At 55.6% G+C, this 22726-nt stretch overlaps 1 protein-coding gene across 2 annotated transcripts; it reads right to left on the bottom strand.

Moving 5' to 3' along the window:
- Positions 1–5063: 5063 nt before the first annotated feature.
- FRMD8 (FERM domain containing 8) lies at positions 5064–22586 on the bottom strand. Of its 2 annotated transcripts, XM_036764287.1 has the most exons (11): positions 22516–22586; positions 21798–21882; positions 17865–18032; positions 14650–14751; positions 14023–14081; positions 13644–13810; positions 12629–12847; positions 12433–12556; positions 11770–11913; positions 10605–10812; positions 5064–7049 (listed from the first exon to the last, which is right to left on the bottom strand). In XM_036764287.1, the coding sequence occupies exons 2-11, from the start codon at positions 21880–21882 to the stop codon at positions 6931–6933; spliced, it is 1395 nt and encodes a 464-aa protein (XP_036620182.1). In that variant the 5' UTR covers positions 22516–22586; the 3' UTR covers positions 5064–6930. The 2 variants fall into 2 exon arrangements, with proteins under 2 accessions (XP_036620182.1, XP_036620183.1); XM_036764288.1 differs by lacking the exon at positions 21798–21882 and having other exon boundaries at positions 22516–22543.
- Positions 22587–22726: the final 140 nt, after the last annotated feature.

Below are 22726 nucleotides of genomic sequence, written 5' to 3'. Positions count from 1 at the left end.
TGTTCTCTGGGGCCCAGGCAGGACAGATCAAACACACCAGGGAGGCAGCATGGGGCCGCCGGACTTGGAGTCTTAGGCCCTGAGTTCAAATCCTGTGACCTTGAGCCTCGGGCCTCAGTTTACCCGTATGTAAAATGAAGAGGTTCATCTAAATGACCTTTCCATTCCCTTCCAGCTCTGGATCCAGAGCCTATGGATCCCATTTTATCAGCCCTTCCCATGACATCCTTTTGGACAATCAAAGATGACCAGCACATTCTACTGCCCCCAGCCCCCTCTGATTATGTCATTTCTTGTCTGACTGTTATCTTTAAGAGGGGCCCCCTTAGGCCTCCAGTCCTATGGGAACTATGCTAGCTTCCTCTCTGCCTAGGCTGCTCCCATCGTCGGGAAGGCCCTTCTGTCCCATCCCAAGAAAATGGCGGCCAGGGTCTGGAAAGTTGTGGGGGTGGTGAGTGGGGGCCATTGGGGAATAGACTGGCACGTCCCATGCAGGAACAATAGCAGTGTTGATTTGATCTTAGATCATGGGTCATGGGTCCAGAACTTGGAAGAGGGGTGGGGAGGAAAGGCAGGGAGAAGAATGAGGAGGCTGTGGAGGAGGGGCCGTAGGAGGAGGAGAGAAAGTGAAGTAGAGAGGCACTGTACAATCAGGAGAGCAGGCCCTGCTCCCACCCCAAACCTGCTCCTCCAGGAAGCCTGGCCAGGGGAACTTGGCCAACCCGAACCTCTCTCCTCTCTCAATGAGGTTATTGTCTGGAGCAGACCTTTGGGAGCCCGGGATTCGTGGCAACTTTGAGTCTGGAGGCACGTTGTGGTTATTTGGCCCATCCTGGAGGCGTGAGTCATCCTGGCAACATTCTGGACAAGCACCCCAGGTTGCACCAGGGTCCTCTTGGCCTGGTCCACAGGAGCCCATCTTGTTGGGAAGTTTAATGTGATTCGGCAAAGATTTATTAAGCAGCTTGTGCTTGGTGCTGGAGACTGCCCTCACTCAAACCCCACCTTCCAAGGACATCTTTCCTGGACCCCCTCTCCAAACCCCTCAAGGCCTTCTCTCAGATTAGTGCCTGTCTGCACTGCACAGATCTGGTGTGTGAATGTGTGTATACACACACACATATATACATACATACACACATATATATGTCTTTGCATGTTGTCTCCCCCGTTAGAACGTGAGCTTTCTGAGGGCAAGGACTGTTTTGTGCCAGGCACGAAGTAAGCTCTTGGATGATCACTGAGGGAATGAGCTGAACAACTGGGGATTGGGAGAGTCAGGGAAGGCTCCATGTAGGAGGAAGGGATGCCTTTCCCGATGGGGGCAGCCTATATAAAGTTGCTCAGGTGGTGTGGAATGGGTGGAGGGAGGAGGATGGGCAATAAGGTTGGAAAAGCCTATGGAAGGCCTCGAAGCCAGGCTTGGGAGCTTGTACCTTACCCACGGGACCACTCAAGCTTTCTGAACAAGGAATGAGACGGCATGGGGAGGCCAGCCGGGGAAGCCATCCTAAACCTTGGTGTCCAGAAGACGCAAAGGATTGACCAGGACAATTTGGCTTAGGAAAGGATGGGTACTTAGCTTATGAGGAGACAGGTACCGAAGAGGGGCAGCGTGGGAATGTTTGCTGTTAAAAGAGGGAAATATGGCTTCTGATTGGTGGAGAGGAGGCTGTGGGTGATGCTGCACCTGTGTAGGCTGGTTTTGAGCTTCTTGGGGGAGACAGAGAACATTGGAGAGGCAGAGGCTCTCCTCTAAACTTGGAAATAGTAGGTGCTTGGTGGCACAGTGGGTAGAGTGCCAGCCCTGGACTCAGGAAGACCCGAGTCCAAATCCTCAGACACTTATTAGCTGTGTGACCCTGGACAAGTCACTTCACCCTATTTGCCTCAGTTTCCTCATGTGTTAAACGAGAGGGTAGGCTTAGATGTTCTCCGAGGCTCTCCCCCTCTGAGGCTCTGAATCTTTCTGGGTGTGTGTGATCACATCAACAGCAGGCATAGTGTTCCTGAAGGAGCATCTCAGAGGACCCCTCGGTGGGGTCTGTGGGTGGGAGCCGGTATCTGGAGCCAGGAAGGGTAGGGCCGGTGGCTGGCTCCTTTCCTGATGATTCGAAGATGCTTTTTCTGAACCCTCCACAGTGATGATCTCACCCCTCAGACAAAAACCAAGGGCCCAGCTGCTGCTGCCCCTTCAGCTTCCTGCTCCGGGAACGTGGGAGTTCTGAACTAGACCCTGACTCTGGTGTGACAACGAGCATGAGCTCAGAGACTTAAATTGAACCCCCTTCCTCCCCCAGGAAATGGTTAGCTCCGGGCTTTCCAAGGGCTCAGCCTCCAATGTGTAAAGAATTCAAGCCCTACCCTCCTTGGCCAGCTTCCCCTCCCTCCTGCACACCTAGTCCCTTCTCTGTCAGATCACCTTCCATCCGCTCTATGTCCTGTATGTAAAAATCTGTCTGCACGTCCCCATTAGAATGTGCACTCCTCGAGGAGATTCTGCTTTTCTTTGTCTGCCCAGCCCTGAGCCGAGGGCCTGGAACATAGGAAACAATAAATACTTACTGAGACAATAAGTGGACACGATTGATTGGTAATGAAGTAACTGTGGTTGGAACACAGTCCCGAAGGAAGCCCAGTGTGCGTGCGTGTGTGTGTGTGAGAGAGAGATCAGGAGAGAGGGTGTTGGTGTGGACAGAATCTCGGACCTGGCCAGTACTCGGCTTCACTGTCAGCCCTATCTCCTGCACAAGAGCTCCAGGGGTAGCCTGGGAAAGGACCTTAGAGGCCACTGTGAGTGAATGAGGAAACTGAAGCCCAGAGGACACGACAGGCTTGGTCAAGGCCACCCATAGTCCACCCCGTCGTCCACAGAAGAGGCAGATTTGGAATCTCGGTTTTCTGATGACTTCAGGATTCTTTCTGCTGGACCACACTGCCTCTGGGAGGTCAAACCACCAGTCATGGAAAGAATGTAATTGCCAATCTCCATCTGCCAAGACAGGCTCATCCCCACAAGGTCTACCTGCACTGCCCGCCCCCTGCCACTAAAACACCCCATAGTGCTCTCCCCAGCCCAAATTTGCATTTATTTTACATATATTTTGACAATAATAAATGGAAGTCAGATATTGCTGTTCACAAAGGGCTTTCCGCACCCAGGGATTAGGCTTTCTACTTCCTAGGTGAAAAAGCAGAGTACGAGCTTGTCAGGTACCCACCCGAGCTATCCAAAATGGAACTCATGATCTTTCCCCCTTAACAGTGCCCCACCCCATCTCCAGTCTTCTGCTACTGTAGAGGGCAACACCTTCTTCCCAGCCCCTCAGGCTCTCAACCTAGGGGTCATCCCTGACTCCTTGCCATCTCCCCCACCATCCAATATGGTGCCAAGGCCTGTTGATGTCACCTTTGTAGCATCTCCTGAATACTCCCCTCTTGCACTCCGCTGGTGTGCACCTGGATTATTGCAAGCCTTTCCTTGCTCTAATCCATCCTTCACTCAGTTTAATCATGTCACCCCCACCCCATTCCATAAACTTGTGACCTCCAGGATAAAAAGGAAAACCTTTGGCTTTTCAAGCCCTTCACATCTCGGCCGCATCTTTCCAAAATTCCTACGATTGATTCCCCTCCACATCCTCAGCCACTCAGTAACACTGGCTTCTTTGTTGTTTCTTGCCCACCTCCTGCAGTCTCTCAGCTCCCTGGCTGCCCCTGGGGACTGGAACTTGCTTCCTCCTCCATCTTTGACTCCCGGCTTCCTTCCCTCACCTATCAGCCCAGATGCCATTTTCTGTAAGAAGCCCCTCTGCTGATTGAATGGCGCACACTTAGCCCAAAGTCCAACACATAGTAGGGCTCGGTAAATCTTTGCTGATTGACCGATTTCCTCCTAGCAGCTCAGCTCAAAGGTAGGGGCTGTTTTGGTCTCTTTGGTGCCTGTGCCTAACAGATGGCTTGTTGAGTGATCATCTCACCTGTTAATTGATAGAAAATACACATTTAAGAAGTGAATACCTGTTACTGGCAATCTGGTTCGACAAGCACGAGCCAATGGGCAGGACTTCCAGCACAGAGAAATTGGAGATGACCATATTCTGTCGCAACCTGAGTTTCTAGGGCTCTGGAAGTCACAGGAAATTTCCTTGGTTCTGCATAAACATAGTCTAATCTAGTACCAACTAGGTGTGTGATTGGGACCAAAGTCTGCGTCTTTGGGGAAGCCACTGTACGTGAATCCAATTTCCCCACCCACAAAATGGGTGTAAGACCTAGCTGACCAGGCTTTGTGGGTAAGAGTGCCCCAGAACCCTGGGCCTTCTGTGTCTCAAGGATGTGAGTATTTAGAGCTGGACAGCTCTTAATTTTATAGATACACAAACCTAGGACCAGGAAGAGCACAGATTTAAGGTGACCATCTGGTCCCATCACTATCCAAGGCCTCACATGTGTCACAGAATTGAAAATGGAAAACTTCAGCAATTATCCAACTTACGTGTAAGGAATCCCCACGAGGAGAACCAACCGGGTTCTAGATGGGGGTGGTAGAGCCCTGATTCAAAACCAGTCTCTCGATTCTAAAGCCAGTCTTAACATGGTTTAGGAATGTGAGCTGTCACTGATGACATGAAGAGGTGGATGGTCTTAACTGAGAACAGGACTGGCAGCCCCTAGATAAGAATCATGGAGGCCTGTTGTGGGGAGGCCACAGTGGCTTCAGCGTCCACACTGGCCCCCCGCTATAACATGTTCCCTCCTCCTTGGGTATGGCCCAAATGGGTAGGGCCCTCTTCTCCACCCCAGGCCTGAAGAGGCAGAGTCTTCTTCAACCTCTAGCAAAAAAAAAAGGGGGGGATGGGGTGGAGGGTGGGAATAATTCTGTAGCCTCAGACAAACACACCAAGGATATGTCATTTTGGTTCCTCAACTGGCAAATGTCTGAGTGACCCAAGATCACCATACCTTGGATTCCTACTTAATAAAAGTTCTGTAAACAGCCTCTAATAAACTCCCAGAAGTACAATACCCTCATTTTTTTTGTCACAAACCACTCCAAAATGTGCTAGAAACGATCTGTATTGTTAAGGGTTATTTATAGAATACAAAAAATTAGTATGTCCACTAAAAAAGGAGTCACCATAATTAGTAAAACACCATTTGTTAAGAACAGGGAGGAGAGAATACGGAAAAAACCATGAAATGGGTTACGGAGGCACATCACTGACCTGTACCCCTCCCCCTCCCCGAGAAAGGACCCAGAGGGACTCTCCTCACTCTGTCACTGACCAGCATCTCAGCACAGAACTGCGGGGAAGCTTCTGCCCATAGGTGACCCAGGAAGAAATCTCTTGGAGTACTGCCTGCCTAGAGCAAGACAGCTTCCACAGGTGCTGAGGATGGGCACCAGGGTCCTGCTGGCTCATCTCAATCTTAACATCCTAGAGGCATTTTTTTTTTTAAAAAGAAAGCTCTCGCTCGGTGAAGGCAATAAAATGCCAGACATTTGGGATGACCTGAGAGAGCTCCTGACAGACAGACCATGTTGAGGACATACCTCTGGTCACCTTTCCCAGCAGCATGAAAGGAGTACAAAGTAAATTCCGGTGCTGACACTTGCCCCTTTCCCGTAAGACAGATTTCCTTTAAAATGTAGGATTAGTAGTGACAGGAAAGTCAAAAGAAATCCCAAACCCAGTTTTGACTGCAACAGGGAAATGCTCTCCCCTGTCGAAAGGTTTGGACTGTTGGCCTTTTTTGGGGGGTGGGGTGGGAAATCAACAAAATATGAAAACAATTTTTTCTTAAATTAAAATTTCCATTCAAATTGTGCTTAAAAGAGAGTTATGGTGTGGCGTTAAGGCCTTAAGCGACAGTGAATTCCTCCAGTTGGCCAGGTTGAGTACAGGGTGGCAAGGGGGAAGCTCTCTGCTAACCAGTCAACCACATCAGCTGGGCCCCCAACCTAAGGGATGTCCCTGAGCCAGCCTGGGGAATCCAAATGCTGTCTAGGCTACTGATGGAGGCCCTGGCTAAAGTGCTGGAGATCCTGGTGTTCCCAGAAGCCTCTGGCAGAACAAATGTGTATGTGGGCCTATGGCCCGTGGGTGGCACAGGCTCACCCCAGAAGGCAAAACCTCTATGGGGATGAAAAGGAGATTGTTTCTTGGTTGACAAAAGGCATTCCAAGCCCACCTGAATCTGCCCACCAGAGTGCCGTCAACCCACACTCCTTCCAGCCTTCTGTCACATAACACATAACAGCTAACAAGCAGAAACATGCCCAAGGAGAGGCTGTGACATCCTGGAGGAGCTGGTGGAGAACATGTGGTGGGGGCAGTGCTCCCTAGCCAATCAGCATCGAGGCTGAGCCAGGTGTGAACTTAGGGCATCAGGCAGCAGCCTGGGGGCTGGTTCCTTCCCTTCCAGCAGCCCCAGGAGGGAGTGTGACAATGTGTTTACCAGAAGGAATGTGGACGATGCAGATGCCAAGCTCGCTGGGGTCAGAGAAGGGGGATCTGAACCAGATTCTACTGTTTGGATCCCAAACTGGAGGATTCTTTGGCTGCTTCTTCAAGATCCAGCTTGATCAGACAGTAGCAGGCACTTTGGGGAGGGCACAGAGGCCTATGTTTCTGTGCACAAGGCCCAGAGACCCAGGGCACAGGGGAGCAGGTGACACTGAGGGAGTCCCTTACCCTGCTCAAGCCTGAGCCAGGTGGTGGGGCCCCACAATCACCCAAGGTATTGAATGCCAAGTCCCAAGTCACACGGCCACCGATGCACAGAAGAGGAAGCACATACATAAATTAGAGGAATAATTTAGCGGAGCCCGGGGCTGTCCACCCAGCCGAGGGTGGGACAGACAGGACAGGTGCCCCCAATACAGTGCTGGCTTCAGTTCAGGAAGGGTTTCTCTCTCTCTTCCTTTCAGCCCTGCTCTAGGCTGTCCGTGGGCTGGACCACAGCATATGCTGCTGGGCCCAGGGACAGCTGACGACTGAAGAAGGAAGTTGTCCGTTTGGGCTTCACTCGCTTTATCTCCTTGCCTGGAAATTGAGAGGGAGGGAAAAGACTTGGCTCAGAGGAGCATTTGCTTCGGGTTGGCGATAGCATGTCTTGGCCATCAACCAGGCCCGTGTAGGCAGAAGCGGTAGGAGTGATCTGAAGGTCACTGTCACGGGGCACTGGGCTCAGAGAGAATTGCTGTGGGCTTAGCTCAGGGCTAGTCTATGGGCAGAGGCCACCCTGTCCCGTTCCACAGAGAGTGGGAGGTGACAAACTTTACAAAGGAGAGGAGCTGGGTATGTAACAGAAGTTTGGCTGGCAGCAGGGATTTGAGATATTCTTATAAAATTTGGTCAAGAACAGTACAGTGGCCCTGCTCTGGGCCTGCGTATGCTAAGACTGGGGTGGAATCAAACTGAGCAGAACTTTCATTGTTCAGGGTTAATTAGAGCAGCATCTCCTTCCCTTCCACAGGGTTCAGTGGAAGCCAAGGTTACTGTAGATGGCATCTGAAAATGAGACTTGGCTTTCAAGAACACACTTCAAAATCCAGGAGTAACAGGCTCCTGACCAAGGATGGAGCATACCTAACAAGGGGGCACTTAAGAATAGAATTGCCTAGGGTGTCCTACAAAATATAATTTAAAGAGATTTAAAATGAAAGGGAAGGAGAAGGGAGAAAACTGACTGTTCTACCCAGATCCCACCTGGCCCTGGAGCAGGCACTATAGGAAGCCTGTCCCTCCAGTGTTCCCTTCCCCCTTTTCTGTCTCGGATGGACACTGACCCCCACCAAGTCCCACACTTGTAGAAGGGGAACCTGATCAGAGTCCCTGGTCTACCATGACACTCTGGCCAAAAGGTGGTGGGCTGGGCCTCAAGTCAGGCAGACCCAAACTCAAATCCAGTCCCAGATACTTACTAGTTGTGTGACCCTGGGCAAGTCACTTGACCTCTATTGGTCTCAGTTTCCTCAAATGTAAAATGGGGATAATGTAGTACCTCCCTCTCAGGGTTGTTGTGAGGATCAAACAAGATAATACCTGAAAAGTGCTTCGCACAGTGCCTGGCACACAGTAGGTGCTTCCTCCTGCCCTAGTAAAGCTTTCATCTCCAGATGTCTATTCACAAACACACAAAGTTGTGGACAACATGTCTCACCAAGAACAATGAGAGGCCTCAAGCAAGGAAGCAAATTTGACGTCAGAGGCGTCCAAGAGCCTTGGTGTGGTGGCCTCATGAGCGACTGTGGCCCTGTAAAGGTCTGCTAGAGGTAGAAAGAGATGTGGGGGAGGGGTGTGTGTGTGCAAACCACAGAGGGGAGCCAGCCCCGTGAGGGAGGGGCCCTTTCATCTTTGTGCTCAGTGCATAGGAGGCATTTAGTGAAGTCTTGCTGAACGAACGAACAAATGAATGAATGTACTCAAGTAAGGAAATCTAGTACTAGGGGTGTGGATGGGGGGGAAGCAGAGGGACAGGAGAAGCAATAATTCTCCTCTAAGTACACTACAGAACAACAGGGAATAGATGAAGAAACAGGGAACAAGCCTGGAGCTTGGGGAGGCCTCGATTATCCAGAAGCAGAGCAGTGAATCCATTCCTGATTTACCTTCTCAAGAATATCATCCTCCAAAAGACAGGCCCGCCATCCAAGGTGGACTCAGAGTTTATCTTCCACCCACCTCTCTGCCCACATCTCAGGTGGACCTGCTTATTTTCATACTGTCTCCCTCACTGGAGGGAAAGCTTCCAGAAGGCAGGGAATGTTTTTGTCTTTCTGCATCCCTAGTGCTTTGAATAGGGCCCAGCATACAGAAGGTGCTTAATAGATGCTTGCTGACTGACCATTCCTATCAACAAGAAGGATCTGGTTGCTGGGGTGGAAATGGTGGGGCCCTGGGATTAAACAATCACTCCATCTTGTACTCTGGGATACTGGGGGAGAGGGAAGCCAGGCGCAGCCTGACACGGGGCCTAGATCTGGAGAAAGGAGACTTCACAGAGTGGAGGGGATGCTAGGTAGGAGCCCCTGGACCAGTCACCAAGAGGAAAGATCCCAGGAGGGAAAGGAAGCACTCAGGAATGAGATTCTAACGATCAAAAGAGAAACTGTGCCTATGAGAAGGGAAGTGGGAGGGGGGCAGAGTTACCTAAAGGGACTTCTGTGGAAGGATGGGAATTACTAACCAATCTTGGGTTTTAAAAGACAGGATCAGGAAATTTCTTAGGAGAAACTGAGTGACTTGTTCCCTGTTAAGTGAAAGGTAAGTCACTGAGTACCAGGTGACTCTGACTTAAGAAGAGACAGAAGGCAGAGGCTGGATTGGTGACTGAGACCTGGCAGGAGACACAGCAGCAGTGACAGGGGCAGGAGCAGTCAGATGACAGAAGGCTTCAGCTCGGGGCTCAAAGGGGGCTGCTGCACAAACGAATAGCATGGCCCCTTTCCAAGGCCCTTTTAGAGGTAACTGTCAGTTGAAAGTGTTTGTAAATGATCTGTGGGACCCAGCAGGGAAATAAGGGTCCCTAGTAGTCTCATGTGTGGCAGATATCCCTGAATAAAATGATGGCATCAAAGCCAGAGTTAGCATGAGACCACGTGCTTCCCTGGGGAGGGTGGTGGTGGTGGTAGGGGGTGGTGGGGGGTGGCTTCGGCAGCGGGGGCGTGTCTGTGTGTGTGTGTGTGTGTGTGTGTGTGGAGAGGGAAGGAGAGAGACAGAGAGAATCCAGGCCAATGTGGTCAGGCTCATCTGGAAGAGGATGGATGGCTCATTCGGTGTGGCCTGATGCTGCTCGTCAATGGCTTGGACAGAAGTTGACGGGGCACGTGCGCTCCCCAAATCTGCAGACACTACAAAGCTGGGGGGGAACGGCCACCCTCCAAGATGACAGTCACAAGTCAAGAAGGCCTCGAAAGGCCAGAATGTTGGGCAGAATCTACTCGAATGCAGTAAAATAAGCATGTGGAAAGTCTTTGATTTGGGCTCAGAAAATCAAGCTCTCCAGCAGAGGGTGGAGGTGAGACAAGTGTGGCAGGATGATGAGTCAGTAACACAAGATGGCAGCCCAGAATGCAAACAGGTTGCGAGAAGACCCATGTACCCAGGACCCCATGCCTGTGTTAGACAAGATCTGGACAACCCCTCTCCCCCCAGCGCCAGGCATCCTGACAGATGAGGCAGAGCACATGGGTGGCATGCTGAGGATCCCTTTGATAGTACCACTGGAAGACTGGGAAAGGCCTAGGGATGTTTACCTGGGAGAAGAGAAGACTTGGGGGGGCAATGCTTCGCGATAGTGTCAGAGAGAGGGGGCTGCTATGTGGCCACCACAGGCCAGAGCTCACGGCAATGGAGGCACACGTGAAGAGGGAGTCTTAGCCTTGGCATATTGGCCAACCCCAGTGGAAGGGCCTGATACACAGGCCTAACAAAAGCTCAAGAGCATCAGGGCTGTCCAGCCCCCTCCTTCCACCTCCCTGGATGCCCCTTGCCAGTGGGTTGTGGAGGGGCATGGCTTGGGCATGATCAGATGACCTCCAGAGCCTTGGATGAAGCCCACCCCCCGTCCTGCTCCAGGAGTCCAGAGCCACTCACCGTCATCCACGTAATCGATGGTGGCCAGGTGCTGAATCCGGCTGCAGACCACACTGCTCTGCCTCCGGAGCTTGTGGCGCTGAGAGGCAGTGGGAGGCTGGGGGCCAGGGCCGGCCGTGGGGCTGACCTTTGCCTCCTGAGCCAGGGCAGGCTCCTTGGCTAGGCTCAGCTCGATGCAGTACTCAATGAGGCCGCTCATCAGCTCTGCCTGGAAAGCCAAGAGGCAAAGCAGGCTGGAACCGTGGGAGGTGGTGGGGCTGGGCTAAGGACACTGACCCGGAGGAGACAGAGCCACTCTGAGCTCTCCAGCCCTGGCCTATTCCTCACAGGCATTCAGAGTCAGAGGGCTCAGGTCCTGCTTCCTGCTCTGTGACAGGAGCCAAGTCAGTTCACCTCTCTGAGCCTTGGTCTCCTCTCCTATAAAACGGGCCTGATCATAGTTTCACTGTCTACGTCACAGGGCTATAAAGCCAGACAGCCTTGGTTATAAACCCAAGTGTAAGTTAGTATGATTACCATCTTTTACAGGTAGGGGAATGAGGAGAAACACAGGACAAATAAGATCATAATAGGATGGAAAAAACCCCCAAAACCTCCCAAACCAAACCACTGCCACAGACCAAAGTGGTCTCCCATCAAGCCAAGGCTTCCTCCTCTGGCTCCGATGGCGCCACCTCCAAGCTGTCAGAACAGCCCAGAGGCTGGAAAAGGGTGAGGAGCAGAGGACCTGAGCCTCCCAATGACCCAGGGCTCCTCGGGGCAAGAGGCCCCATGAACCCTGGGGAGGCACAGTGAGTTTGGCTTTCACAGGCTGCCCACACTGAGCACCAGGCCCCCAGCTCGGCCCGACTTTCCTCTGGGCATGTGTGCTCAGGCTGCTGGTAGCAGAGCCCCAAATGTCATAGCCACCAGGCCAGGCTCCTGCACCCAGACCACAGGCCCCCTTCGAGTCCCGAGGAGCCCTCCCCTGGATGGGAGGCGGGTACCATCCAGTGGAGGTCTCCTGGGTGAGAGGCAGCACAGCCCAGGGTAAAGAGCTAGAGGCCCCGACTTCCAATCCTGGCTCTATCTGTGTGACCTGGGGGAGGGGGAGTCCAGTTTCTGCCAGGCTGGACACTTTAGGCCCAGAGTGGTCGCGCTTGTCCCCTGCAGCCAAGGCTGCTACCTGCTTGGAGTACACCTTCAGTAGTTTGTTGATGGGCGTGCCCTCACTCTCCCCATCGAACTCCAGCCACAGGATGGGCTCGTCGTCGCCTGAGCAGGTGTAGTCCCAGGATAGCTCTTGGAAGCGCAGGCCCAGGAGGACGTGCTAGTAACGAGACAAGGAGGGAAGGGTGAGAAGTCATGGCCACTGACCAGGGGCACCACGTGGGGAGCCGGCCGCCTGCCTGCCACAGGGTAGGGGTTTAGAGGACTCGCTCTCCTCACCAAAGGTGGGATGCCAATCAGGTAAAAGTAATGAGACCCCTGTGGTTCCGAGAGGGTTGCGTCCTCCAGAACCTTCCACAGGATTGGGGCGGTGAGGAATAGGACAGCAAATGGGGAAGACGTGAGGAGTGGGCAAGGGGCAAGAACCCGAGAGACAAACAACAAAGGCCTGACTCGGGGCCATCTTTCCGTATGATCTCTCCCTGGGAGGTGAGAGGCACTGGGAGGAAGAGTCCAAGGCCAATTAAGTGTCAGACAGAGCCAAGCACCATCTGCTGCCATTGTATGATGAACAGGGCAGAGCAAGGGGTCGGGGTGTCTGGGAAGGCTGCCTCCTCAGGCCCACTGCAGGTCCTGACAAGAACCTGGGACACCAGAGTGGGCCCCAGCAGAAGCATACCTTCTCCTTGGTATCGATGACATGGACACCCTCCAAGTTGATGGCCACGGTCACGGCCTTGCGCCCACCCCGGTGCAGGAAGCCCTGGGCCGGCTTGTCGACCTCGCCGCAGAAAAATGCGCACCTGGGGGACACAGGGGTGGCCATTGTTAGGCTCAGAGCCTCACCGGCTCAGAGGCCCCTCCCCGTCACTCACCCATAGTAGGGCAGCTCGTGGCATTTGAGCAGGTAGGCCCGGTAATGCCTGGTGAGCAGCTCAGCCTCTGGGCCCGCTGCCTCTTCCTTCACCTCCTGGTAGGCACTCAACAGGCCCTGCTCCCCTGGCACCAGCCGGGGTCCCCGGCTCCGGAAGGCTGTGAAGAGGTTGTGAGGCCGCTTGCAGAGATGGGCAGGCAGGAAGGAGTCGAGCTTCTCTCTAGAGGGCAGGATGGGCACCGTCAGGGGACGGAGCCACACTTGCAGCCTTGCTAAGGGAGCAAACCCCCAGAGCCCCTAGGGGCGTCAGGCCATGAAGCTTTCATCCACCATATTGATACCGATGCCCTGTGTGGAACAGCTTTTGGCCTCTGCTGGTCAAGCGGAGGGCACTGCCTCTGGGCCACAGACTCCTTCCCACCTGGGGAAGTGACCCCTGGTAGGCCCCAGGATGAGAAGGCTTTCTGAACATCCTGCTCTAGTTAGGGCGGGTCTCTGCTTAGAAACTCTCTTGTAAAGGGGTGAGATGGTGGCCAGGGCTCTGCAGACAGGGCTCATCAGAGGGAGAGAGGACAACATGGAAAAAGACAGTGGCCCATGACTGGAGAAGGCCAAGAGTTTAAGGAGAACGGGGCAGGGGACAAGCAGGCTGCTGTCAGAGGTCTGAGGGCCCTCACTGAGGTGGCCTGAGCTGAGCTGGCTTGGCCTTGGAGCCTCAGGCGTGTGTTAAGCTGAGACAGGCAGCCCCTCAGACTGTGAGTGTGTCAGAGCCCAGTGAGGGCACACCTGATCTTGCCTCACTCAGAAAGTCAGGGTTCAAGTTCTGGGGCAGCCACTTCCTTGCGGGGATCTCCTCTGAGCCTCACTGCTTCACCTAGGTCAGTCCCCTCTGGCAGCCTTTCTGGTGAAGCCTGGGGGCTCCTTCTCTCAAGAATACTTGAAGGAAACCCTAAGTGTCAGAGTCTAGTGAAGACAAAGATAAATAATATTTCTCCTCCAAGTTCAATAGCCCTTACTTCACGACACAGGCTGTCTGCTGGCCTTGGCGGTAAGGCCCCAGTTCCAGCCGACACACCAGGGCCCCGAGCTTCTCACAGTCCTCCACGTCACAGGGATAGCGCACCTCCAACACATTGAACTTGGCCTCTTCATACAACAGCCTCAAGACATCCTCATTGTTGACCTAAGAAGCAAAAGGCCCTCAGACAGAGGCCTGGCATGGGAGACCAGAGCAGGGAGGCCTGGCCCGGGAGGCTTGACAAGGGAGACCTGGCCCAGGAAGCCAGAGCAGGGCTGTGGGAGCATGTGAAGGGTGGAGGAAGACAGGAGAGAAGGCAGAGACAGGAAGCACCCTGGGGAGTCTTTTCTGGGCTCTGCTGGAACCAGCAGCCTCACCTGCAACTCCTTCCGCTTTGGAAAAAAGACATTCCTTCGGAACTGTAGGGAGGGCTCATCTGGGGACAGAGATGAGAAAGTCACTGACCCTGCCCTTTTTCCAGAAGCCCTGATTCTTCATCCAGTCCCATTTCTCTTGTTCTGGCTTCGCTGCCATCCCACAATCTGGCCTCATGTGGCATGATTTATTATGAGGACTCACTGGGGACACTAGAGGTGACCTCTTCCTGAGGCTCTCCTTCAGGCAGGGGGAATGGACAATGGCTATCCTTTCAAATCATCTGCCAGTTGCAGAGGCAAAGGCTGGCTTGGTGGGAGGCTTTCTGCTCCTCTCAGGCCTGCTCCACCAAGGCCAGCCCAGCTGTGGCCTAGCCAACCAGCTGGTCACCAGAATGGCCTGGGATCTAGAAGGTTTGGGGACACGGCCAGGAAAGACCGTGGGGTTAGACTCCATGGCTACAGGTCCCATGACTGAGGCTGAAGGCCAATACTCTCATCTCTGATCCTGTCACTGAAGAGTTGGACTTATTTAATAGGACACTTGCCCCCACTAACCTGAAATGGAAAAAGGAGGGAGGGAGGGCAAAGAGAAGTCCCAGGGGCGTGAGGAAGGGAGGTGCTACAGACCCACAGCCATGTCGTCCTCTGGGGCATCCGTGAAGCGGAACAGCAGGTCCGGCCACTGCCGGCACACCTTGTATGGCTGGTGCTTGGGCTTCAGCTGCACCTCTACCAGAAAAGCAGATGAGGGCCCTTCAGGATGATAGAGGCAGCGCCTGGGGAAGGTACAGATCCCTCCCTCCCCTCCCTGCTTTGTCCTGGCTCCTGGGATGCCCCCAGCAAGGCCAAGCTAAGGGGAGAACAGGATGGGCCTCAGGCCGAGCCAAACCCAACAAGGCCCCTCTCTCCAGAGATCAAAGGTGAGGCAGGCCTTTGGAGGAGCAGCCCCCATTAAATGTGGGAGCCCAGAACCTCCCTCCCCTGGGGTCTGTCTACACCGTGCCCCCGCAAGAGGCGGCTGACTCTGGGTTTTGTTGATACCTGGTCCTTAATGTTTCATAAAGTGATTCTGTCATCCGGAATCTGGGTACAGCGGAAAGGGGCTTGAATTTAAAAGGAGAGGCACGACAGGCTTCGGACCCCCACCGCTGCCTCTTTCCTCTCACGTAAGGTCTTGGGCCTCAGTTTCCTCCTCCGTAAATCAGGGGCACAGACTCAGTGACCCTGGAGGCTCTTCTCAGCCTATGACCCTGTGACCCTCAGGAGTGTTCCCAGTACCCTCCCCCAACATTTTGCTCTGCAACACTTCCTCCCCCAGAGGCCCCTGTCCAGATCCTCAGTTCCGATCTACTCTCCCCAGCCTTCTTTCACCTCTGCTTGCTGCCCTGCTGGAGCTGCCCAAGCACAGCCTTCCTGGGAATCTTCTAGGCCTCCCTCTGGTGGCTGTCCCTGGGACTCCACAGATCTCTCCCTTTAGTGTCCTGCTCCTGTTCCCAACCACTCCTAACATGTCCCCAAGTGCCTTCTTCAGTGCTCTCTGATCCACCCAGCCAAAACTGTTCTTTCCAGTGGCCTCATTCCCATAGCCCCCACCTCCAGCCCCGTTCCTTTTCCCAGTGGCCCCTGGGGTCAAGCCGCCAGTCTGTTTCCCACATAGTTCTGTGGTTCTGCCACCAGTACCTCCCTGGAGAGGAGGAGCTCCTGGGGGCACAGCCCTGTACCCAGTGGGCCTCCAGTGGCAGGAATGTTAGTGGCGGAGTCATCAGGACACCTGGGCCCTATGCTGGCTGCCCTGCCCTGGGCCCCAGGCTAGAAGGAGTCTATAGGGTCTGGCCCCACTGTCACCACCCCAGTGTCTGGAGCACTGAGTCTTCCAGGTGCTAGTTCTTTTCTTCTCACCATCCCCAGGGGCCTGTGCCCCCAAGGCCTCACTCAGCTTCTCTGGGCTATGCCCTCCCCATGCTTCTGGGCACAGCCAGGGAAGCCCGCTGATACCACACTGGGCAGTAAGTCAGGGCTTGTTGGGCCAAGAAGTCTCCTCAATGTTCATTGTGAAGCTTCCACTCGGGTACGCCCAAGGCCAGGGTGAAAAAGAAACTCCGGGGGGAGCAGAGTCAACCCACGCCAGAGTGCTTCAAGTCAGCCAAGTGGCTGATTCCCACAGCTGGAGAGTCAGGAATGTGCCCAGAGCTGGGGAGGGGGAGGAAGCCAGAGAAGTCCAAGACAACAAGGGAGACATCAGCTGTCGGGCATGGCATGCCCCACTTTTTCCTACATGGCACTGTCTACATAGGGGCAGAGTGGAGAGAGGAAGGGGTTGGGGGACCGGCAGGAGGGAGCCCTACCCCCAGAGCCAGAGAATCCTTCCCAAACCAATCATGGAAGCCCTAAGGCCTTGAAGATCCACACAAGCCATGGGGCAGGTGGGGATGGGAGCTGGGGCTACTGAGAAAAGGACTGGTGGGCAAGGCCTAAAGAGGGGAGCGGGTTGGCCACTAGCCAGAGGACGGCCCCCTGGCAGGGTGGTGGCCCCCCTTTCTAATTCCACACATGTCTTTGGGGCAGTGGCCATCAGCCTCAGAATCAATGAAGAGAAACCAAGCCTGAGCTCAAGGTTATGGCGTATAGCAACTTCAAGGCCCTTATGGCCCCTGCTTTGAAATGGGTAGATTGTGCCTGCTCTACCACCTGGAAGGACTGAGCCAACCCCCTCAAGGGCAGTGCAGGTGCGGAGCAGGAGCAACCTTCCCCAAGCCCCAAATATACGGGCATGTTTTCTCCAGTACCAGGGCTCCATCGGCTCCTGCCCTCCTCCCCCAGGGCAACACAAGGGTACAGAGATCGGGGGGAGACCTCAGAGATCGTCTGGCCTGAAACCCTCTTTGGGTACAGATAGAGAAACTGAGCCTCAGAGAAGGGTCATACATCAAAACCAAGAGTCTGAACCCCCAAACCAGAAACAATAGGAGACGGGACTCCAGCTTCCTAAGGCTCAGGCCTGGCTTGGTCCTCACCACCCTGGAGGAGCGGCTACTGTTATCATCATGTCCATTTCAAGGATGGGGAAACCAAGGCAGACAGAGCTCAGGTGTCTTGGGCCCTTCTTCCTGACTGACTCTTCCAGCTGCTTGCTCTTCTCTGCACAGCCTCAGGACCTGGTAGATCAGGGGTGTGGAGGCAGTAACAGACCATATGGGGAAGCACCAAGCCACGTGGGCAGCAACACATGGAGCTGTTGGGAGGCCTGGAGACAGAGGCCTGTAAAGTGCTTTGCAATCCCTGAAGGGTCCCGCTGGTGCCTGTGGCCTTCACTGCATTTCCAGTTCCCATACTTGTGAGGCATCCATCCTCCCTCCCCCTTGAGTCCTCAAGTCCCCCACCCCCACCCTGGGCACCTGCTCTCTGTCCCACTCACCCCCTGGAAATGGGAGCCACCTTGGGCTTCATTCCTGGGTCCAAAGCCATGCACCCTATGCTCCCCTCCCTGCTCACTACACAACACTGGTAGGGGCCTGGGGGGCCCAGGAAAGGCCTTCCCTGTTAGCCGATTTGCCGTGTTCTCTACCTGGAAGCTGAGAAAACTACCTCCAGATACAATATTTTGTTTCTAAAAATAGCCCTTTCCATGTTCCAGTTCATAGGGTCATAGGTCTAGAGCTTGGGGGACCTCAGAAGCCACAGTCCTCCTGCTTATTGTATAGAGAAGGAAACTGAGTCCCAGAGACAGGGAGTGACTGGACCCCACAGGCAGGATGTGAATCCAGGTCCACTGACTTCCAAGTCAGCCCCCTTCCTACTGTACCAGGTGCCTCATTCAGCTGATAATGCCCGAGGGGCCTTACCAAGCAAGGGCGAGATGAGCCAGAGGGCAAAGGCCTCCATGGCGATGTCGGGGAGCTGCAGGGCCTCCCGGATGGTGCGGTGGAGGTCCTGGGCAGTGATGGAGGCCATATTCTCCACAGCAAGGGGCAACGCGGTGTCATCCATGAGGTAGACGAGCACATCAGCAGCTGTAACACAGACCGGGGTCAGGCTGCTGCAGCCGATTCCGACAGCATACACCCTGCCCGCCCCACTGCCTATGTGGCTGGTAGGGCTTCCCTCCTTGGCCTCTCCCCAGCGGGTGGGGGTGGGGGAGCTGCTGGGTGGAGAGGGTCTCTGAGCTCTTCCATCAGCCCAGTGCTCCTCCCCAGAATGGCTATCTCTTGCCAAGCACCCTCAGGGAAAAGGGCACCTTTCTGGCCACAGGCATCTGCACCATCCTGCAAACCTATCCCAGAGAACCCTGCAGAATCAGACATGCTGCGCTCCCCCAGGGGCCAGCATGGTGTGGGGGGTGGGGGAAAGGAAGGATGAGATGAGGTGTAATGGAGAGGGCACTGGGTGACATCCCATTTCTAATCATGGCCATGGTCACTTAGAAGCAGGGTGACAACCACCAGGACCCTGAAGATGGCAGAGGGCCACGCGAAGGGACCAGGCTCTGGAGGGCAGCGTGGAAGCCTGATCGAGGGTCCTCCCCACCCCACAATCTCTGTCAGCCAGACCAGCCTTCCTGCTGCCGCCGCACAGGGCACACCTCCCCACCAAGGCGCTGCCTGGGCCGCCTGTCCCCCATCCCCAGAACGTTCCCCCTCCTTGTCTCCGCCTTTTGGATTCTCCGGGCCCTTCACGGTTCAGCTCAAGAATCACTTTCTACATGAAGCCCCTACTGATTTCTGCAGCTGCTTCTCCCACCAAGATCATCTTTGTTTTCACTCTCTTTGTATCTGTACATGAGAAGAGGGCAGCCTCCCCAGGGCAGACCTGGATTCTTTTTTGTGCTTGTGTCTCCAGTGTCTAGAACAGCGCCTCGCATATGGTAGGGGTCTAACAGACGCAGGCTCACTGACGGAAGGAGCACAGTCTGTGAGTGCCTGATGTCTGCCTGCTGTGTGAGCCTAGGCAAATCTATGAACCTTCCTGGGCCTCGGTCAACACATCTGGAAAGGGAGGATACTGGCATTTCCCACTACACAGAGCAGAGAAGCAGCTTGGCAAGGCTGACAGCAGTACAGCAACATCTGCCATGTCTGGGAGGACCACATCCCTGCTGCGTGACCTCAGCAAATTCATTAACGCCCCTGAGCCTCTGTGTCCTCCTGATGGAGGGCCAAACACACGCAGCCTTGGGGCAGCTGGGCCCCGGCCCCTCAATTTTCACAAACCAGGGGGGTATCAGACTAGAAGCTGCTGAGTTGTGTGGCCCGTCTGCCCTGCCACCTCCGCCCTGAGCCCCGACTCCGGGTGGCCAATGATGAGGAAGGCAGGAGGGCGGGACAGTGACAGCAGCAAACATGGAGAGGTAAAGTGGGCTCCATGGGGGGCAACTGCCCAAACCATGAGGATACAATTGGTGCTGTTAGAAACTGTAAGTTCAGAAGCCTGAGAGGTGCAGGGGAAACCATGGGAACGGACACCCACAAATAAGGGGAAGGGGGGACACAACAGAGATGCCACCAGTGGGTCACGGGGCAGCCCAACTCTGGTCCCCAGGGGTGGCTGGTCTGCCAGGCTGAGGCTTGGCCTGTCCACCTGCCTGGATGAGCCTGGCCTCCCCTCCAGGGAGGCTTCTGTGGGGGAGGATGGTCACTAGCAAGTGAATGGGATGGAAAGGAAGGAGTGATAAGTACTTCCCATCATCCCAACCACATCTGAGTTGGGCCTTCCAAACCCTTCAGCAGCCTCCCCCTCCCACCTCCCCATCACATTTGGCCTCCAGGCCTTCTCTCTGGCTGTGCCCTCCCCCAGGCCCTCTTCCCCTCTGTCCACTGACCTCCCCCGCTTCCTTTTCGTCCCAGCTAAAGCCCCTTCTCCAGGATGCCCTCCCTAGCCCCTCTCAATTCCAGGGCTTTCCTCTGGTCCTGATTTCCCACCTGTCCTGTCTGTAGCCTGTCTGCACAGGTCAGTTTGCTCACAGTCTCCTCTGTCAGACCGATTCTCAATCTTTCACCTTTCTTTGTATCTCCAAGGCATGGCACACGTAGGTGCTTAACTTAATGACCTTCAAGGAATGAAACACTTGCCCAGGGACATTTCCGCCCAAGTTCTCCTTTCCCTTAATAGTGATGGCCCAGTTCTCAGAGAAGGGACCTGAGGAACATCTGCCCCCTCTCACCTCAGTGGGAATTAAGCAGGCAGAGGGCTGTGCGGGTGAGGACGCAGCACATGGATGGAGAACAGCATATGATTTAGGGGAGTTGGGGGGTCGGGAGGATTCAGAAGAGCTTCACAAAGGAAATGTCCCCTGAACTGAGTCATAAAGGAAGCTCGGGATTCTAAGAGCCAGCAAGGAGAAGGGAGGGCATTCCAGGGTTAGGAGTTAGCCTGTGCAACTGTGTGGAGATGGGAGATGGCACCAAATACGGGGAGCAGTAAAGAGGTCAGTTTGGCTGGGAATCAGTGTGTGTGAAGAGGTCACACGTGAAGTTAAGTGTGGCCAGGTTGGTGGGAGGGAGCCAAACTACAGGGTCTGTGGTCAGACCTGTGCCTTGGTCAGCGGTGTGGGGGCTGGAGAGGACAGAGACTGAAGGCCAGGTGAGGGGTCCTGAGGGCTTGGATTAGGGATAGAGACAGAGCCAGAGGCAGATAGGCCGAGAGAAGGAAGATGGCGGGATGACGAAGGTGCTGAAGCGGGATGAACTTCTGGAGGTGGACGTCTGGAGGCCCCAGAGAGCGGGCTGGCCGGGGGAGACAGAGGAGGAGGATGGGAGGAGAGCCAGGCCCGGCTCCCCAAATGCTGAGCCTGGTAATGATTCAACGGGGGCAATCCCGGCTTTGTGAAGCCGGTCTAGAAATGACCACTTAAGGGTCGGCCTGGAAGATGCTCCCGAACTGGACTTTAAAATCTCATCCCACCACTCACTGACACAGAGCGGAAGGTTCCAAAGTGTGTTTCGGTTTTCTCACTTGAGTCTCACAACCCCGCCCCCCGCCCAAAGAGGTGCTAGCCTATGTATGTTACACATAAAGAAACTGAGGCAAGCCGAGGGGAAGTGACTGGCCCAGGGTCACACAGTCAGTCCAAGTCTAAGGCAGGATATAAACTTAGGTCAAGCAATAAATAAAATTTATTAAACATCTCCCATGTGCCGAGCCCTGCCCCACCTTTGAGGAGCCCACGATCTGAACAGGGACACGTAATAAGTGACTCCCAGCCCCCCCCACTCTCTCCCGAGTCACATCCCTGATGTCCCTTCTGGTCCTCGCCCCCCTCAGGCCCCTGGGGGCTCTTCGCTCTCCTCCGCCTGCAGGGCCGGGCCCCAGGGTCCATCACCCCAAGGCTCTCCCGGGCCCCTTTTCCTCTCTGTGACCTCATCAGTGGGCTCTCAGATCCGCACCGAGCCATCTCAAACTCCATGTCCCGACCCCGGGGTCCCACTGGACTCGCCTCCATCGCTGCCCAGGCCGCCGGGCTCTCCCTCCACTCTCCCCCCGTGCCCCTCCTCTTCCCCGCTTGGCCACCAGCCCAGGTCAGCGCCTGGGTGACCGGCCTCCTGGCCTGGGGTCTCCGATGCCCCCCCCCAGGTGCCACTGAGACCCCCGGGGCACAGGCTGGCCCCTGCAGCCCCACACTCCTCCCGGGTGTTCCCTTCCGGACCTCGACCCTCCCTTCACACACTTCACTGGACACAAGACCCCACCCCCGCCCATCCCCCCACCACAGGGAGGGGGGCACCTCTCCCCCCCTCCGTATTTAGGGGCGGCCCCCCCCAAGGGCCGGGCAGAGGACCCACCTCGGGCTCCGGCGGAGGACACGCTGCTGCGGTGGGACCGCTCCGCCGGTCCCGGGGGCCCCGAGCCCCCCTCGCCTCCGTCCATCTGCAGAGGGAGGGGCCAGGGTTAACACACTGCCGGCCAGCATTCAGGCGGCGCCTACTGTGTGCCGGGCAAGCGGGGGAGCCCCGGGAGGAGGGGCCCCAGGCCCGGCCTCGAAATCTCCTTCCTGACTCATTGGGGGGGGTGCAGAAGTGGCAGGGAGGGGGTTGGGGGTCAGAGCAAGGCATCCTGGGACCACAGAGCCAGAGCTGGGGGCGGGGGCGGGGCGCTGAGGTCCACAGAGGACTGGGAGGGAGGAGGATCAATGCCAGGCTGGGGGAGCTCTCAAAGAGCCTTTGGGGACGACGGAGGGGCCGAGGGTGGGGGGAGGGGGGGAGTGGGACCAGAGGGAGGCTGAGGACCTGGGGGACGGGTGGGGGGTGGAGGAGGAGGGGGACCAGAGGGAGGCCGGAGACTGGGGGGCGAGGGGAGTCAGAGCGAGACTTCGCAGAGCGAGGGGGACCTGGGCAGGGTCGGGGAGGGATGTCAGCGGCGGGCTGAGGCGGACCGGGCAGGGAGAAGCCAGCTTCGCCACCACGGAAGCGGGTGGTCGACGGCTGAGCTGGGGGTCGGGGTCCCCACCCCAGGCCGGCGGGGGTCGGGCCTCCGTCTGCCCCACTGGCCCCGGGACCTCACCTCAAATCGGACCGGACGGCTTCGGCTGTACGGAAGGGACTGGAGCAGGAAGCGCCGAGCCCCGCGGTTCCCGCCCCCTCACTCGAGAGAGCCAATCTGAGGCCAGAGATGTGGCGCATGCGCATCTCTCTGGCGCCTAAGAGACTCTTGGGCCCCACCCCTTAGGCCTCCCACGTGGTTCTGCCCGCGGGGCACTTTGGGTGTTTTGGGT

The sequence above is a fragment of the Trichosurus vulpecula genome, chromosome 6 (assembly GCF_011100635.1).
Source record: "Trichosurus vulpecula isolate mTriVul1 chromosome 6, mTriVul1.pri, whole genome shotgun sequence".
NCBI classification, from domain to species: domain Eukaryota; kingdom Metazoa; phylum Chordata; class Mammalia; order Diprotodontia; family Phalangeridae; genus Trichosurus; species Trichosurus vulpecula.
The sequence above is the reverse complement of the archived record's forward strand: the minus strand, read 5'-3'. Positions and strand labels throughout refer to the sequence as shown.

Coding starts and splice junctions, on each gene's coding strand:
- FRMD8 (XM_036764287.1), bottom strand. CDS start 21,882: ATGGACGGAGGCGAGGGGGGCTCGGGGCCCCCGGGACCGGCGGAGCGG. Junction 14,082..14,649: donor AGAGGACGACATGGCTGTGG/GTCTGTAGCACC, acceptor CTCTGTCCCCAG/ATGAGCCCTCCCTACAGTTC. Junction 10,813..11,769: donor TGAAGGTGTACTCCAAGCAG/GTAGCAGCCTTG, acceptor TTGGCTTTCCAG/GCAGAGCTGATGAGCGGCCT.